The sequence below is a fragment of the Nerophis lumbriciformis genome, linkage group LG11 (assembly GCF_033978685.3).
Source record: "Nerophis lumbriciformis linkage group LG11, RoL_Nlum_v2.1, whole genome shotgun sequence".
Lineage (NCBI taxonomy): Eukaryota > Metazoa > Chordata > Actinopteri > Syngnathiformes > Syngnathidae > Nerophis > Nerophis lumbriciformis.
In genome coordinates, this window is record NC_084558.2 from 24,579,182 (window position 1) to 24,596,101 (window position 16,920).

At 38.6% G+C, this 16,920-nt stretch overlaps 1 protein-coding gene across 3 annotated transcripts in view; it reads left to right on the forward strand.

The window, feature by feature from the left end:
* ca10a (carbonic anhydrase Xa) overlaps positions 1-8,929 on the forward strand; it is a 72,826-nt gene extending 63,897 nt beyond the window's left edge. For 2 of the 3 annotated variants that reach the window (XM_061967023.2, XM_061967026.2), the window contains one exon: positions 1,622-6,140. In XM_061967023.2, the coding sequence (XP_061823007.2) occupies positions 1,622-1,650 (29 nt within the window). In that variant the 3' untranslated portion in view covers positions 1,651-6,140. The other variant, XM_061967025.2, reaches the window with a different exon arrangement.
* Positions 8,930-16,920: the final 7,991 nt, after the last annotated feature.

Consider the following 16,920-nt stretch of genomic DNA (forward strand, 5'->3'; position numbering starts at 1 on the left):
AGCCAGATGAGGTGGTTCGGGATCTGGTCAGGATGCCCCCTGAACGCCTCCCTGGGGAGGGGTTTAGGGCTCGTCTGACTGGTGGGAGGCCATGGGGAAGACTCAGGACACGTTGGGGTGACTATGTCTCCCAGCTGGCCTAGGAACGCCTCGGGATCCCCCGGGAGGAGCTGAACGAAGATGTTAGGGAGAGGGAAGTCTGGGCTTTTTTGCTTAGGCTGCTGCCTAAGCAAGCTTGGGATGAGCGGAAGAAGATGGATAGATGGATGGCATATTTCAAATTAAAATCAGAAAATAGAATCATTGAAGATGAACATAATGTTTCCATCTTCAATGGACACACTGAAGATGCGTATTAGTTGGCCTCATGGCAGCATGTACAAGTTAAATATTAGGGGTCCAAGTATCAAGCAATCAGGAACCCCACAGGTCATAGCCATTTGGGCAGAGACACAGTTACCTATTTCAACAATGTATGTCCTGTGATGCAGATAAGACTTGAACCAATTAAGAACAGAACCAGATATTCCCACCCAGTTTTCTACTCTGTATTAAGATAGTATATGATCAACTGTGTACAAGGCAGCGCTCAGGTCCAGCATGGAGCAAAACTGAGTATTTTCCTGTGTCTATGTTGGGCCTCTCTATTCTGCCTATAAAGCCCTAAAAAAACATCTAAACACCTCCATTAAGGTTTTATATACATGATGTACTGTAAGTATATATGTTAAGTATTACCGGGCACATTTATAGTAATATTTAATATGTACATATTTTGATCATTTTAAGCATACATTGCGCATTAATTTCATTTTTATTTTTTTCATCACTGATTATTATTCACTGCAGACTTTGAGAGCCAACAAACATGATAAAATATCAGTTACTGTACAAGGTCTGCTGTCATTAGGATGCCGACTGCTAGGATGATCATATATTCCCATTTAGATGATGAATGACCACATAATCCTCCCGAAATAACGGGGTGGAGCCCCAACCGTCTTTTTGTGTCGTTCTCGCCATCTCTGGGTCCTAAATGGCGGTCAAAGTGTCCCAACTTGTCGGAATACATCCTTAAAGTTCTTCTGTCCAGGTGAGAGGCATGATTTGCTTTTTGAATGGGTATTTATTGGATTTCATAGGCGATTTAGAGGAGGTCTCATTGGCTCCACTGTAAGCAGACTTTTATTTACTTTTATTTACAAATTAGAATGCATTTTAAATCTGTCATCTGTTGTCTTGAATAATGATTGGCAAAATAAAATAAAAAAGTGTAGTTCACCTTTAAAGACATCTGATTACAATGCTACTTTGAGTCAGAATTTAATCTTGATTAATAGAGAATATTATTATGTGTAGCGTTCCAAACATGATTGATCAGACTTTAAGCCTGTAAAGCCATGTACCCATTTTTTAAACCCACCCTTTTGCTAGTCCAGTGGGATCCCACGGTAATGCAGTGTTTAAAGATTAACATGATTTCAGTCATCACTTTAACAGCAACACGGCAACTATTGTGTGTATTTTATAAATCATTTTGTTTTCCTGTGAATGATCTTCTGTGCGACGAGCAGGCAACTGTGATTGACACTTAGCAACCCCAATCATTGCCTTCCAGCAGGTCGAGTCTTGTGCCAAAGCATGCATTGAAGCTTCCAGAAACTCTCGTACCAATTGGCTCAAGTGATTCAATGGCTCATGAGGCTTCATCTGACCATCACTAATACAGAGCAGTACCTATTTCAAAAATAAAATAATGTTACTTCCTTATTTCCTTGTCTGTCACAAATATTGCAAAATAGCACCTCAAAACAAAAAAGAAACATTTGCTTACCTCCGTTTTGCAAACTGATTTACTTCTAAACATGCTCAGTGGCCTTGTTGTTAGAGGATCCACCCTGAGATCGGTAGGTCGGAAGTTCAAACCCCGGCTAAGTCATACCAAAGACTATAAAAATGGGACCCATTACCTCCCTGCTTGGCACTCAGCATCAAGGGTTGGAATTGGGGGTTAAATCATCAAAGTGATTCCCGAGCGCAGCCACTGCTGCTGCTCACTGCTCCCCTCACCACCCAGGGGGTGGAACAAGGGGATGGGTTAAAATGCAGAGGGTAATTTCACTACACCTAGTGTGTGGGTGACCATTAGTGGTACTTTAACTTTAACTTTCTTCTTCGCTCTGCACACGTTTTTCTTTGGCGGTCCAATGTGGGGGCAAGTGGCGTGCCTCAACGTTGACCCACACCCACGTTGAGTCACGCCCCGATCTAAGTCGGAAGCCAGGGACTTCTCTTGCATTCCGCCGTGAATATGGGGCGGGGGGCAAGCCTTGGCCCAGACTACAAGAAACGTCCAACCTTTGTACTTGTAAAAAGGATTTCTTAACCGAGTTCAAATACTTGTTTCACGCGATCAAAAAACCCCAAACAAATGTTTTATTTTTTTTACCTTTTGTCTCTCTCTGTTACAATAAACCGCCCATAAAAAATATGTACTTTTCATATCTCTCTAAGGGGCTAAACTTTCTAAATTAGCAGGGAGTTGAATACCTTTTTTCCCCATTTTACCGTATTTTTCGGACTATAAGTCGCAGTTTTTTTCATAGTTTGGCCGGGGGTGCGACTTATATTCAGGAGCGATTTATGTGTGAAATTATTAACACATTACAGTAAAATATCAAATAATATTATTTAGCTCATTCACGTAAGAGACTAGACGTATAAGATTTCATGGGATTTAGCGATTAGGAGTGACAGATTGTTTGGTAAACGTATAGGATGTTCTATATGTTATAGTTATTTGAATGACTCTTACCATAATATGTTACGTTAACATACCAGGCACGTTCTCAGTTGGTTATTTATGCCTCATATAACGTACACTTATTCAGCCTGTTGTTCACTATTCTTTATTTATTTTAAATTGTCTTTCAAATGTCTATTCTTGGTGTTGGCTTTTATCAAATAAATGTCCTCAAAAAATGTGACTTATACTCCAGTGCGACAAATATGTTTTTTTTCTTCTTTATTATGCATTTTCGGCAGGTGCGACTTATACTCCGGTGCGACTTATACTCCGAAAAATGCGGTACTTGGACAACACACTTCTAACATCTGTAACAAGTATACTTTTAGTCACTATTTAAAAGATTAAACGATTGTAAATTCCACTAAGATCTGTAATCATTCAGATAATAAAATGACTGACTTTATGTTGAATAGCGATCTACATGGAATATGAAAAAAATGAACTGTGAGTGTTTTTTTAAACTTTTTTCTATTTTCCTGTGCCCAATTTGCCTGTCTCCGACCACCTCCTCCAGCACTACCAGAGGGACCTAGAAACCTTCCTGGGCAGCTTTGAGACAAAGCTACCCCAGCATGTAGACCTGAGTGTTCATCTAAGAATTTGACCTTTTTGACAGCCCAGCACAGCACTGATCTGTCAATCAAACAGTGCGCCTGATACTTTCATCCAAATGAAAAGGACTTCCCATCCTTGAGGTCCTTTTAGCCTTTAAAATAACACTTCTTTATCTTCACAAATGTTTTGCTTTCACTTGTTATTTGTGAAGTCATGGGGACGACCACACACACTAGCATGCTCACTATGAAATGAAGCGTTAAGAAATGAATCCATCTTTGACACATTCAAAACGTACGTGCTTAAGAAGCTGCATAAGCAAAAACAGGTAACTCTTGTAACCTATGGCAACAACAGGCTGTGTGCCAATTGGCCATTTGCGCAGTCTTTTAAGTGTGTTCACACTGAGAAGCGCGGCAAAATGCAATGCACTGGCTGTACCTGGATGTTGCACCTAAAATGGCGTGTGCGCATGCGCAGTCCTGGACACGTAAGACCCGCAATAGGGGAGGAACTAACTTGAAATAATGGTCGTTGAGGAGCAACCCATGGCATTGGAAAGTAATGAGCAGGAAAAGATAAATATTGATCATCATTTCCAGTAAGTGTGTAACAACAAAGTGTGAATGAGATCTTGTGTCATCTCCTGTTTTTTTTGTTTTTTTTAACAGTCAGTAGTATCATATGTCAGGCGTAATGGATTGGACCACATATTAGGTGCTTTGCACACAAACTGAGAGCCAGCAAACAGAGTTAGCCTCGGCTTTTCCTGTGCAAGCCACACTGTCACAATGTGTGTACTTGGGATCTAAGTACTAGAGTTGTCCCCATACCAATATTTTGGTACCGGTACCAAAATGTATTTCGATACTTTTCTAAATAAAGAGGACCGCAAAAAAATGCCATTGATGGCTTTATTTGAACAAAACATCTTACGGTACATGAAACATATGTTTCTTATTGCAATCAAAGAACAAAATAGTGAACATACAAGACAACTTGTCTTTTAGTATAAAGTAAACAAACAACGGCTCCTAATTTAGCTGCTGACGTAAGCAGTAATATATTGTGTCATTTATCATCCTGTTATTTTGTCAAAATTATTAAGTACAAGTGGAAGAAAATGGATTATTAATCTACTTGTTCATTTACTGTTAATATCTGCTCATTTTTTGTTTTAACATGTTCTATCTACACTTCTGTTAAAATGTAATTATCACTCATTCTTCTGTTGTTTGATACTTTACATTATTTTTGGATAATACCACAAATTTGGGTATCGATCCAGTAGGATCATACATTGGTCATATTCAAAGTCCTCATGTGTCCAGGGACGTATTTCCCGAGTTTATAAACATAATATAATTGATGTAATCATAGTAGTATTGACTAGATACGCTATTGTACTTGGTATCATTACAGTGGATGTTAGGTGTAGATCCACCCATGGCGTTTGTTTACATTGTGATGCGCTAGTTTGCTGTTAGCGGTGAGCTATTGTGTCCTCCTACGATGTGCACTGAAGCATGTTTAGCTATTCCTCGTCCTGCAGGGATGATACTTGTCAGAAGCTGACCGTAATTGTCGACGTCGAGGCAAAGATGAGTGATTTAGAAGTTGCTAAAACACTGCTGACTGCGGATGGACGTTAGCCGCTAACTCGTTAGCCATGTTTTGAAGTACATCTTGCTGAGCGGCGTTTTAGTGTCGTAGCTTCACCTTTATCGTTAGTTTTTAAGACAAAATATATCCATTCTCCCTTTTCTGTCTCCACACTGTGTCTACCTGTTAGTACTCTGTGCGAGTGTGTTGTCGAACATGCTCCTCTGCTCGTAAAACCAGCAATGACACGACGTAAAAAAAAAAGAAAAGGGAACCTGTATTTTTCAGAATTAGTATAGGACTGTTTATGATGAATTAATACTGCGGTGATTTATTAGTACCGGTATACTGTACAACCCTACAGTGTGCACACTTATTGAAATGTCCAGACGGATGTATCCCATTTAAGCAGGCGCATCGCACCAAATGCTAGGCCCCCATATATAAGACTCAGGAAGGGCCCTCCTGCCATCCCCCGTACACAAACTCTACGTTTACATGTACTAAAAAAGTGTATTATCGCATGACTTCAGTTAAAACCGGCTTTATAAAGTGGTCGTAATGTGACTTCAAATAAATAAATGACATAACCTCCTTATTATTCATTACAATATGATCATAAATCTGTCAGTTTCCTTTTACTTCATTGTGTAAGGTCGAGATGAGCTCGTTCATACAGGATTATCTTCAGTGGATCATATATTATTACTGAATAGATTATTATATTTGTATTAGTGCATCTCCAGGTGGCTCAGCCTCCCCTCTTCTTAAAAGCTATTGACGCCTCTGTTTCGAACTCCTCGACTGTCTTTGAAAGCGCCACAGTTATGTGCTATTCACACTTTTTTACTGGCTTCGAAGCACTAATCATGTTTAAGGTGCATTTATTATCTTTAGGAATTGAGAAAGCGTAACATAAAAAATGTTACATTACAACACAAATGATACATGTGTGAATTATTTTTAATGAAGCTGAAGATGAATGAGAATGAAATTGAAGTGAAAGCATTAAATAAAAAATAAAAAAAGCCAAGAATAATGCTCTTCAGCATGCACACAACACTGCATCATGAACATGTGCTTTGGTTAAAATGGGTGTGGAGCAATGCATTTTGTCATTTGTTTTTAATGTTTACAATTGCATTACTGATAAAAGATGTCTACGCCTTTTGTCTTTTCCTCTCTTTCAGTGAATGAATGGTTACTAAAATAGGATCCATTTGAGGAGCAAACGTGTCAGAGGTGAAGAACGAGCGCAATTGGGGGACCACTGAGCAACCAGACGTGTCTCTCGTGTGATGGAAATAATTGATTGTATCCCAAATTAAGGAACTTGGTTAACTTGGCTGTGCTTTTTTTACATTGAGAACTGTGAAGGGTATCAAACACAAACACATACATTCGTACCGAGCCCTTTCCTCACTTTACAACCACGTCAGACATTTTGATACGAACATGTTTTTGTCAGAAACAAACAACATAAGAAACACGGAAGTATTTGTTTGGTTGATTATAGTATGTTCTTTCTATCTTCTTGTGGTTGGAAAATATGTTTCATTTCCTCCATGCAATGTAACAACAAAATTTTGAAAGATATATTTCAAGTTTCTGCAGCCTCAGAGTGAAACGGAAGCCAACCATGTGTACGTTGGTAAATCTCACTCCCTGACAACGTCAAGAGCAGTGCTGGTTTCGGAGTAGCTAGGTAGCTCGCACGCTCGTCTCTCATGTCGGAAGATACGGGTTCGAATCCCGTGCTGAGCAGTGAAAGATTGAAAAGGGCGGGTTGCAAGAGCATCAAGTGTTTTGGTCGCATTTGTGTGTATTTCAATTCTAAATGGAGCAAACGGCTCATTATGTTAAATATCATGCATATTTTTTCAAATATTTAATTGAAAATTATTTTTAAAAGAGATAAATATTGAATGAATGTTACCACAATAAGAATTCTGCAGGAGTATCTGTTGATTGTGTTTTTTTTGTTTATAAATTACAATTGTCATACACTGTATGAATAATATTCTCAGCCCAATAAATTGGTCTGAAGCCATTCTGTATTGCAAGTGTTCCATAATTCTGAAATATTTGTGGTTAACTGAAGAGTACTTTGCTAGATGTGGCAAGAAATGCCGCAAAGATGTGTCTTCTCTAAAGCCCATGAAAAGGGAGTTGAGGTTGGTGCGGTCACATTGGCATGCTTTCTGAAATGATGTGATAGAACAGGGGTCGGGAACCTTTTTGGCTGAGAGAGCCATGAAAGTCAAATATTTTCAAATGTATTTACGTGAGAGCCATATAATATTTTTTAACACTGAATACAACTAAATGTGTGCATTTTTAAGTAAGTAACATTTTAAGAGTACCGTATAATAAGTATCTTCTTCTTTTTAATAACATTGTTATTCCGAAGCTAACCAATAATGAATAAAATAGTTCTTACCATTAATGCGACTTCTTGAACAGGTGCAGTAGAAAATGGATGGATGAATTAAAATGCATGATTATGTTTTATATGTTGAACGTTATTTTTAACAATGTGATTACCAGCGGAATTATTCATTACTTATCGCTGTGTTTTTCAACCACTGTGCCACGGCACACTAGTGTGCCGCGAGATATAGTCTGGTGTGTCGTGGGAGATTATGTAATTTCACCTAATTGGGTTAAAAATATTTTTTGCAAACCAGTAATTATAATCTGCAAATGTGCCGTTGTTGAGTGTCGGTGCTGTCTAGAGCTCGGCAGAGTAACCGTGTAATACTCTTCCATATCAGTAGGTGGCAGCAGGTAGCTAATTGCTTTGTAGATGTCGGGAACATGGTTTGTCGTGATCACTAAGTGCCGCTAAGAAAAGGCATTGAAGCAAAATGAAACTAAAACTGAACTGGCTGCAAAGTAAACAAAAACAGAATGCTGGACGACAGCAAAGACTTACAGCGCGTGGAGCAGACGGCGTCCACAAAGTACATCCGTACATGGCATGACAATCAACAATGTCACCACAAAGAAGGAGTGCGTCCGCACAACTTAAATAGTCTTGATTGCGAAAACAAAGCAGCTGCGGGGAATAGCATTCAAGGAAGACATGAAACTGCTACAGGAAAATACCAACAAAAGAGGAAAAAACACCAAAATAGGAGCGCAAGACACACAGGAAAACACCAAAAAACTCAAAATAAGTTACGGCGTGATGAGACAGGTGCTGACAGTACACCTACATTGAGACAAGAGCTATAGTGATGCATGCTTGGTTATGGTTTAAAGTCATATCAAACAATTGCGAGAAAACCTTTTTATTGTCAGTATCGGCTACTGAGTTTCATTTGCTTATGTTTTCTGCTGGTGGTGTGCCTCAGAATTTTATCAATGAAAAAAATGTGCCTTGCTTAACACTTATTGTGTTAAGCAATGTCAGCTACGATTTATCTGAGAGCCAGAGGCAGTCATCAAAAGAGCCACATCTGGCTCTAGAGCCATAGGTTCCCTACCCCTGTGATAGAACTTGGAACACAGCCGTACTACAAAGACGGCGACGTCCAGCAAAAGAGAACGCTAAGAAAAACAGCGCCGCATCAACAGAGAAAAAGCTGGAAATTGCAGGCAAAGGTGAGAGAGCTGACGTCTCCATCAATGCCATCCTGGAGACCATCTTAACCGTTGAACAGAAAGTTGCTGAAAAAATGTGCAGACCTTGGCAAGCAAATCAAACAAAGCAGTGCCATGATTGATAGCCTGCTGAAGGCAGCGGAGTTCAACTCAGTGATTAAAGACTGTGAAACACAAATGACAACATTTCATTGTGCAAATATCGATTTGAAGGAAATTATTTAAGAAGCAAGAAGGATAGGGATTGAAGAGTTGCCTCAGACGTTTATGGTTGACAAAAAAGAACATGTTAAAGATTAATGTAAAGAAAGGAATAAGACAATGTTCAGGAAGTTCAGCTTTACTATTTCTAATGGTGGCAGTGATGTTAACTATTTTGATGAATAGAAAAATGAATAGAAAGAAAGTAATGGGAAATGAGATATGGCAAAGTCAACATGATGATGACGCCGCCATTTAAGAAGAACAAAAAACATAACCAAATCCCAGTGGCCTGAATAATTAGGAATTTGTTTTAAAAAGCTTTGGACAATAAACTTAGACAAATGTGAAGTCCTCACTCCACATGATTGCCCAACCAAAAGATGAAGTGAACTACTTGGGCATTTGCATACCTAAAAATAAAATACGAGCTGATAAGGTCAACTGTGAGAACCATGTTGATAATAGTAAAATCTTAAAAAAGGTGGCTTCAAATATATCTATCTCTGATAGAATTATGCACACTAAAATGGAAAGCAAGAAAGGATTTGTTCCTTAGCTTCTACAAAAATAAAATTTTAATGATGAATTAGATCAGTCTTAAATTATTATGGAAAAAATGCCATTATATAAAGAAAGAAGATATGGTTCAAGGTATTAAAGACTTGTGGTGGAAATATCATTGACCCAATGCAATGAATTGAGTGTTGAAATGAAAGTGCTTGAAATTATACCTTTATACTCAACTTGGTACAAACCCTGTTTCCATATGAGTTGGGAAATTGTGTTTGATGTAAATATAAACAGAATACAATGATTTGCAAATCATTTTCAACCCATATTCAGTTGAATGTGCTACAAAGACAACATATTTGATGTTCAAACTGATAAAAAAATTTTTTTTGCAAATAATCATTAACTTTAGAATTTGATGCCAGCAACACGTGACAAAGAAGTTGGGGAAGGTGGCAATAAATACTGATAAAGTTGAGGAATGCTCATCAAACACTTATTTGGAACATCCCACGGGTGTGCAGGCTAATTGGGAACAGGTGGGTGCCATGATTGGGTATAAAAACAGCTTCCCAAAAAATGCTCAGTCTTTCACCAGAAAGGATGGGGCGAGGTACACCCCTTTGTCCACAACTGCGTGAGCAAATAGTCAAACAGTTTAAGAACAACGTTTCTCAAAGTGCAATTGCAAGAAATTTAGGGATTTCAACATCTACGGTCCATAATATCATCAAAAGGTTCAGAGAATCTGGAGAAATCACTCCACGTAAGCGGCCCATCGAAAATGTGTGGCGCATTATGAAGCGTAAAATACGACAGCGGAGACCCCGGACTGTTGAACGACTGAAGCTCTACATACAACAAGAATGGGAAAGAATTCCACTTTCAAAGCTTCAACAATTAGTTTCCTCAGTTCCCAATCGTTTATTGAGTGTTGTTAAAAGAAAAGGTGATGTAACACAGTGGTGAACATGCCCTTTCCCAACTACTTTGGCACGTGTTGCAGCCATGAAATTCTAAATTAATTATTTGAAAAAAAAAAAAAAAGGTTTATGAGTTTGAACATCAAATATCGTGTCTTTGTAGTGCATTCAATTGAATATGGGTTGAAAAGGATTTGCAAATCATTGTATTCCGTTTATATTTACATCTAACACAATTTCCCAACTCATATGGAAACGGGGTTTGTACATAATTCCAAATACTACACTTCTGACATTGTGACAGATGCATGTTTTGTTGTGTTGTGATTTCTGTGTAAATTGTGTAATTGGATTATTGAAATTATTGTTTGAATTATGGTTGTCAAAAGGAAACACGGTAATAACTACACGATGCTGAGTTCCTTTGCCAGCACTATTTTTTTAAATTGTGATTAATGTGTGCACTGTAAACACCGATGCTGCAACCTTATGCAGGAACAAACACAGAGCAGAAATGGACAAAGGAACGTTCACACTGGAAGGCAAAGCTAACTCCAAAGACCAACAAGAGGTTCTCCCAACAAGGCCAAAGCCATCCACATCCACCGCCTGCCATTTGGGTGTCAACAACCCCAATTAAACCAGCCCCATTAAAACCCTCATTAAAAACCCTAACCAAACTGTACATTGAGGACAACCTTCGCCCCTAACCCTTACTCTAATGGAAAACCCTAACCCTAACTTTGACCCTAGAGGCTTAATAGTACAGTGGGTTAGGCTACATGCTTTCTGAACAAGTGGGTAAGGGTTCAAATATCAACAAGAATAACTAGCATTATTTAAAATAGCTTTTTTTAATAATCTAAATAATGCAAGTGAGTGATAACCTGTGAATAATCATTCATCAAAATTCAAAAGTACTTAAAAATGTTAACAATCCAAAGTTAGGTTTTCCTAATGGGAAAACCTAACTGCACATTTAAACCCTAATGACAATCCCTAACCCAGTGGTTCTTAACCTGGGTTCGATCGAACCCTAGGGCAGTGTTTTTCAACCGCTGTGCCGCAGCACACTAGTGTGCCGTGAGATATTGTCTGGTGTGCCGTGGGAAATTATGCAACTTCACCTAATTGGTCCCAAAAATATTTTTTTCAAATCCATAATTATAATCTGTAAATAATGCGCCGTTGCTTAGTGTCTGTGCTGTGTAGAACTCGGCAGGGTAAACCACGTAATACTCCATGCCAGTAGGTGGCAGCTGGTAATTAATTGCTTTGTAAAAGTCGGAATGTGTCGGGTGAGACGAGGATGGTTTGTTGTGATCACAATATGCAGGTAAAAACTTATATTTTGCTTAAACCGAAAATGAACATAAGGAAAAGGCAATGAAGCATAGGAATGGCTATGCAAAAACACAAGTAAAACTGAACTGGCTACCAAGTAAACAGAAACAGAATGCTGGACGACAGCAAAAACGTACAGCGTCCACAAAGTACATCCGTACATGACAATCAACAATGTCCACACAAAGAAGGATAGCAACAACTTAAATAGCCTTGCTTGCTAACACAAAGCAGGTGCGGAGAATAGCGCTCAAAGGAAGACATGAAACTGCTACAGGAAAACACCAACAAAACAGGAAGGGCCACCAAAATAACAGCGCAAGGAGTTTCATTTTTTATCGTTTTCTGCTGGTGGTGTGCCGCCGGAATTTTTTATGAAAAAAACGCGCCTTGCTTCATAAAAGGTTGAAAAACACTGCCCTAGGGGTTTGGTGAGTCGGCCACAGGGGTTCGGCGGAGGTCAAGACACACCCGACTCATCGTGTAAATAAAAACTTCTCCCTATCGGCGTATTACGGATACGGCAACAGCAGAAGTCACACTGATTTGCAGGTGTGTAATTTGTTGTGAGTTTATGCACTGTGTTGGTTTTGTTCTTTGAACAAGGTGATGTTCATGCACGGTTCATTTTGTGCACCAGTAAAAAAACATGGTAACACTTTAGTATGGGGAACATATTCACCATTAATTAGTTGCTTATTAACATGCAAATTAGTAACATATTGGCTCTTAACTAGTCATTTTTAAGTACTTATTAATGCCTTATTCGGCATGGCCTTATTATAACCCTAACCCTCTAACCCTGACCCTAACCCTCTAACCCTAACCCTAACCCTCACTAAATAACTCTAAATTAAGTCTTTGTTACTTAGAATATGTTCCTCATACTAAAGTGTTACCAAAAACATATAACTTTGTCTTGAATTTGAAAAAAAAAACATTTTATTTTTCACTAAAGAAGGGTTCGGTGAATGCGCATATGAAACTGGTGGGGTTCGGTACCTCCAACAAGGTTAAGAACCACTGTCCTGATCCTAACTGCGGCTTAAATATTAAGGCTGAAAAGTTCATTGGATTAAAATGTTTGATCGTTGAACAAATGGTTTAAGATTCAAATACCAGCAAGGTTGATTAGAGTTGTTAAAAATTGCTTTTTTAATCATTTTAACAATGCAAGTGAGTAACAACCTGGGAATAATCATGATGAATCTAAATTCATAAGTCTGATTATAAATATTACCAACTCCAACTGTACATTGAAACCCTAAAGGGAAAACCTAACCCTAACTTTATAATGAAACCCTAATGGGAAACCGGAACTGCACGTTGAAATTCTAATGGAAAACCCTAACCCTAACTGGACATTAAAGACAACTCAAACCCCTAAACCCTTACCTTAATGGAAAACCCTAACACTAACTGTAGCTCAAAATTAAGAGGCTTAATAAAAGTGGGTTAAGTTAGTTGCCCTCTGAACAAGTGGGTAAGGGTTCAAATCTTGGCAAGGTTGATCAGCATTGTTAAAACTGACTTTTAATAAATGAAACATTCAATTGAGTGACAACCTGTGAATAATTATGATTTTTCAAAAGTATGTAGCTCAAAGATTAATAGTACAGTGTGAAGCTGCATGCTCTCTGAACAAGTGGGTAAGAGTTCAAACTCTGCAACGTTTTTAACAATTTAAATAATGCAGGTAAGTAATAACCTGGGAATAATAACGATAAATCCAAATTTAATAGTCTAATTAAAATATTTAACAACCCCAACTGCACATTGAAACCGTAATGGGAAAACCTATCTCTGATCAACATGGTGGTGTACGACTGGCATGAAACCTGAGCCACTCCGCCAACACACATACACATTATTTTCTTATTTGTATTATTGTAATTTATAGTAAAGATTTGTTATAAAGTGAACGTGTGTCATAAGAGGTAGGTAGTTGTGAGAGGGTATGTTTGATTTTGGGTTTCTGTAAAAGAGTTAGTGTTCATTTTGTTTAAAAACAAGCATTGTGTTTAATAGACTTATGCATAAAGTTAAGAACTTATCCAGTCCCTTGTATATAATAATAAAAACTTGAGAATGATCTGTCAAAGGTACACAATTTATAGATTAAAAAAACTTCTATTTGCGAATAATCATGATTAATTATAAGTTAACTATTGACAGAATCGGATTAATTGCGATTAAATATTGTTATAGTTAGACATGTTTGAAGTTGAAAATGCTACAAAATATGAAAGAAAGACATTGTACTGTATACACATTTACAATTGAATGATGTATGATTAAGGTGTGAATTTTAAAATGACAACACTCAGGCACACATTGGTCAACGACAGACACATTAAGTCCTCGTCTTCACATGGATCACAAAGTCCAGACGTATGGTCATTTAACTGCACTTTTTGGAATTTTCACAATCCCTATGTGTGACAAATGTTTTTCTTTTTTTAATGCTTTTTAATTGGTAATATCAGGCAAGTACAATATTTTTAATGTTGATTTATTGAATTATTTTTGTATTGTGACTATTTGGGTGAATCTGTTCACACCACATTTGAGTTGAGCAAGAGCATTTTGAATTTGCTAAGTATAATTTACTTTTTTTTATTATTTATGGTAGTCTATGTTGTTTATCACTTAAAAGTGCATCTTGGAGAGCTCTCTATTTTTATTTTACAGCAATCAAAGGTTACTCATTTGCTAAAACATATTCAGTTCCTCTTTGTTTCAAATTTCAGAAAAATAAAAAGTTCCTCACTTACTAAAAAAATGCTCAGTTCCATAATCTAATAACATAATCAAAGTATCTGTCATACAATACTGTCGTACAATTCAACATATACAAGGCGGTTCAAATCTGCAACCCATCCATCCATCCATTTTCTACCGCTTGTCCCTTTTGGGGTCGCGGGGGGTGCTGGAGCCTATCTCAGCTGCATCCGGGCAGAAGGCGGGGTACACCCTGGACAAGTCCCCACCTCATCGCAGGGCCAACACAGATAGACAGACAACATTCACCAGAGGTGTGGACTCGAGTCACATGACTTGGACTCGAGTCAGACTCGAGTCATGAATTTGATGACTTTAGACTCGACTTGACAAAATGTAAAAAGACTTGCAACTCGACTTAGACTTTAACATCAATGACTTGTGACTTCACTTGGACTTGAGCCTTTTGAATTGACATGACTTGACATGACTTGCTACTTTCCTCAAAACCCAAAGATGAAAAAGTTATTCGGGAGCGCTCCGTATTTTTCATTGTGTACTTGTCTATCAGCGTTGCGTGTGTCAGCTGGTGTGCTCTCAGTACAACAGCCAATCAAATTAGATCTACTTTGTTTTCATCACACAGCATTCATCCAATCAAATTGCAGGACAACCAACGAAGAAGACATGTCCAAACCACACGCCAGTGAACAAAAAATGATACCTAAAATAATTTTGTTTGGGTATAAAAATTACGAGGTGGTCAACACAAAACGGTTTGCAGTATGCAACACATGCGGTTCGAAAATTACTGATGGAGAGGCAACAACTTCCAACTTCGTCCGGCATTTGAAGTTGCACAAAGAACGGTAAGTTTTGAATGTAAGATAACGTTTATTGGCTAAGTAACGTGACTTTTATTTGCTGTGTAGTTAAATCAGTGAGGCTGTAAACTCACTGCTAACGTTATAACGTTATTGCAAACACGGGAATCTGTTGCAGTTCACTACCTTATTCATACTTTTTGTTCAGTGATTTTTTTTAAGCAGGGTTACGTTAGTCAATATATCACACGTAACGTTAGACGGCGGTCAGCAGCACCGCGTATTTTAGCCACCTAAAAAAAGACAAAAATAGTAAAATAAAGGTCAGTTAAAATGTATACTATATTATGAATATGTGTACCGTTTTAGCTAGCTTTCTGACATACTGTTGGTTGTTTACCTCAGTGGTCCCCAACCACCGGGCCGCGGCCCGGTACTGGTCCGTGGATCGATTGGTATTGGGCCGCACAAGAAATAATTTTTTTTTTTTCTTTTTTTAATTAAATCAACATAAAAAACACAAGATACACTTACAAGTAGTGCACCAACCCAAAACAACTCTCTCCCCCTTTTGTTCTGGGCATTGAACATGAAGACTCTTCCTTCACTGTTCCGAGTGGCCATGCGAGTCTTGGCAGTGCCTGCCTCCAGTGCTCCAGTGGAGCGAGTTTTCAGCCATGGTGGCATCATACTACGCCCCCATCGTGCACAAATGACTGACAGACTCTTGGCTAATTTGGTCCTTTGCAAATGCAATGCAGCATAGGGCCCTGACATATAAAAAGTACAACTTTTTTGTTATGTTCACGTATATGTCATGTTTTTTCAATGTTAACACTTTTGTACAAATAAGTACATTTGCACTTTATTTTTCAATGTGTTTGTTCTGTAAAGGAATGAGTTAATGTTTAAAATGACTGGTTAATAGTGCTATTATAAAGTGCAATGTCAGCACAATTTTCTTTCCTGCAATTTAAAATGCACTTGTTTTAATAAATAAATACAGCGTTTGAAAAGCATATACAATCTGTGTTAATATATTAGTCTGTGGTTAAAAGGACTTGAAAGGACTCGAAGCTCAAAATGCAGGACTTAGGACTGGACTTGAGACTTTCCAGTCTTGACTTTGGACTTGACTCGGGGCTTGCCTGTCTTGACTCGGGACTTGACTCGGACTTGAGGGCAAAGACTTGAGACTTACTTGTGACTTGCAAAACAATGACTTGGTCCCACCTCTGACATTCACACTCACATTCACACACTAGGGACCATTTAGTGTTGCCAATCAACCTATCCCCAGGTGCATGTCTTTGGAGGTGGGAGGAAGCCGGACTACCCGCAGTCACGGGGAGAACTTGCAAACTCCACACAGAAAGATCCCGAGCCCGGGATTGAACTCAGGACTACTCAGGACCTTAGTATTGTGAGGCACATGCACTAACCCCTGTTCCACCGTGCTGCCCCAAATCTCCAACCGTGATACTTAATACTTAACAGATACATACATGCTAATAATCCATACATTTTTATACTCATTATATGTGACTTGTTTTGTTTTATTATTTATTTTATTATTGTATTGTGTTGCACCTTTCCTGCTTCCGGCTCCCCAGACCGTAGTCGAGGGGCGCAGGGGAGACTCCTCCAGGGCCGATGTATATCGGGGGCAACACCCTTCTCTCTCCTCAGCAGTGGGTCTCCGCAGCTCCGGACTCCAGGGTGAATGATGAGTCCGGCAATTAGTTGCAACTCTTAACTTTATTAATGTCTGCACACAGCCAATCCACCAAAACAACTAGTACCCGCCCGCAGTCACGCTACC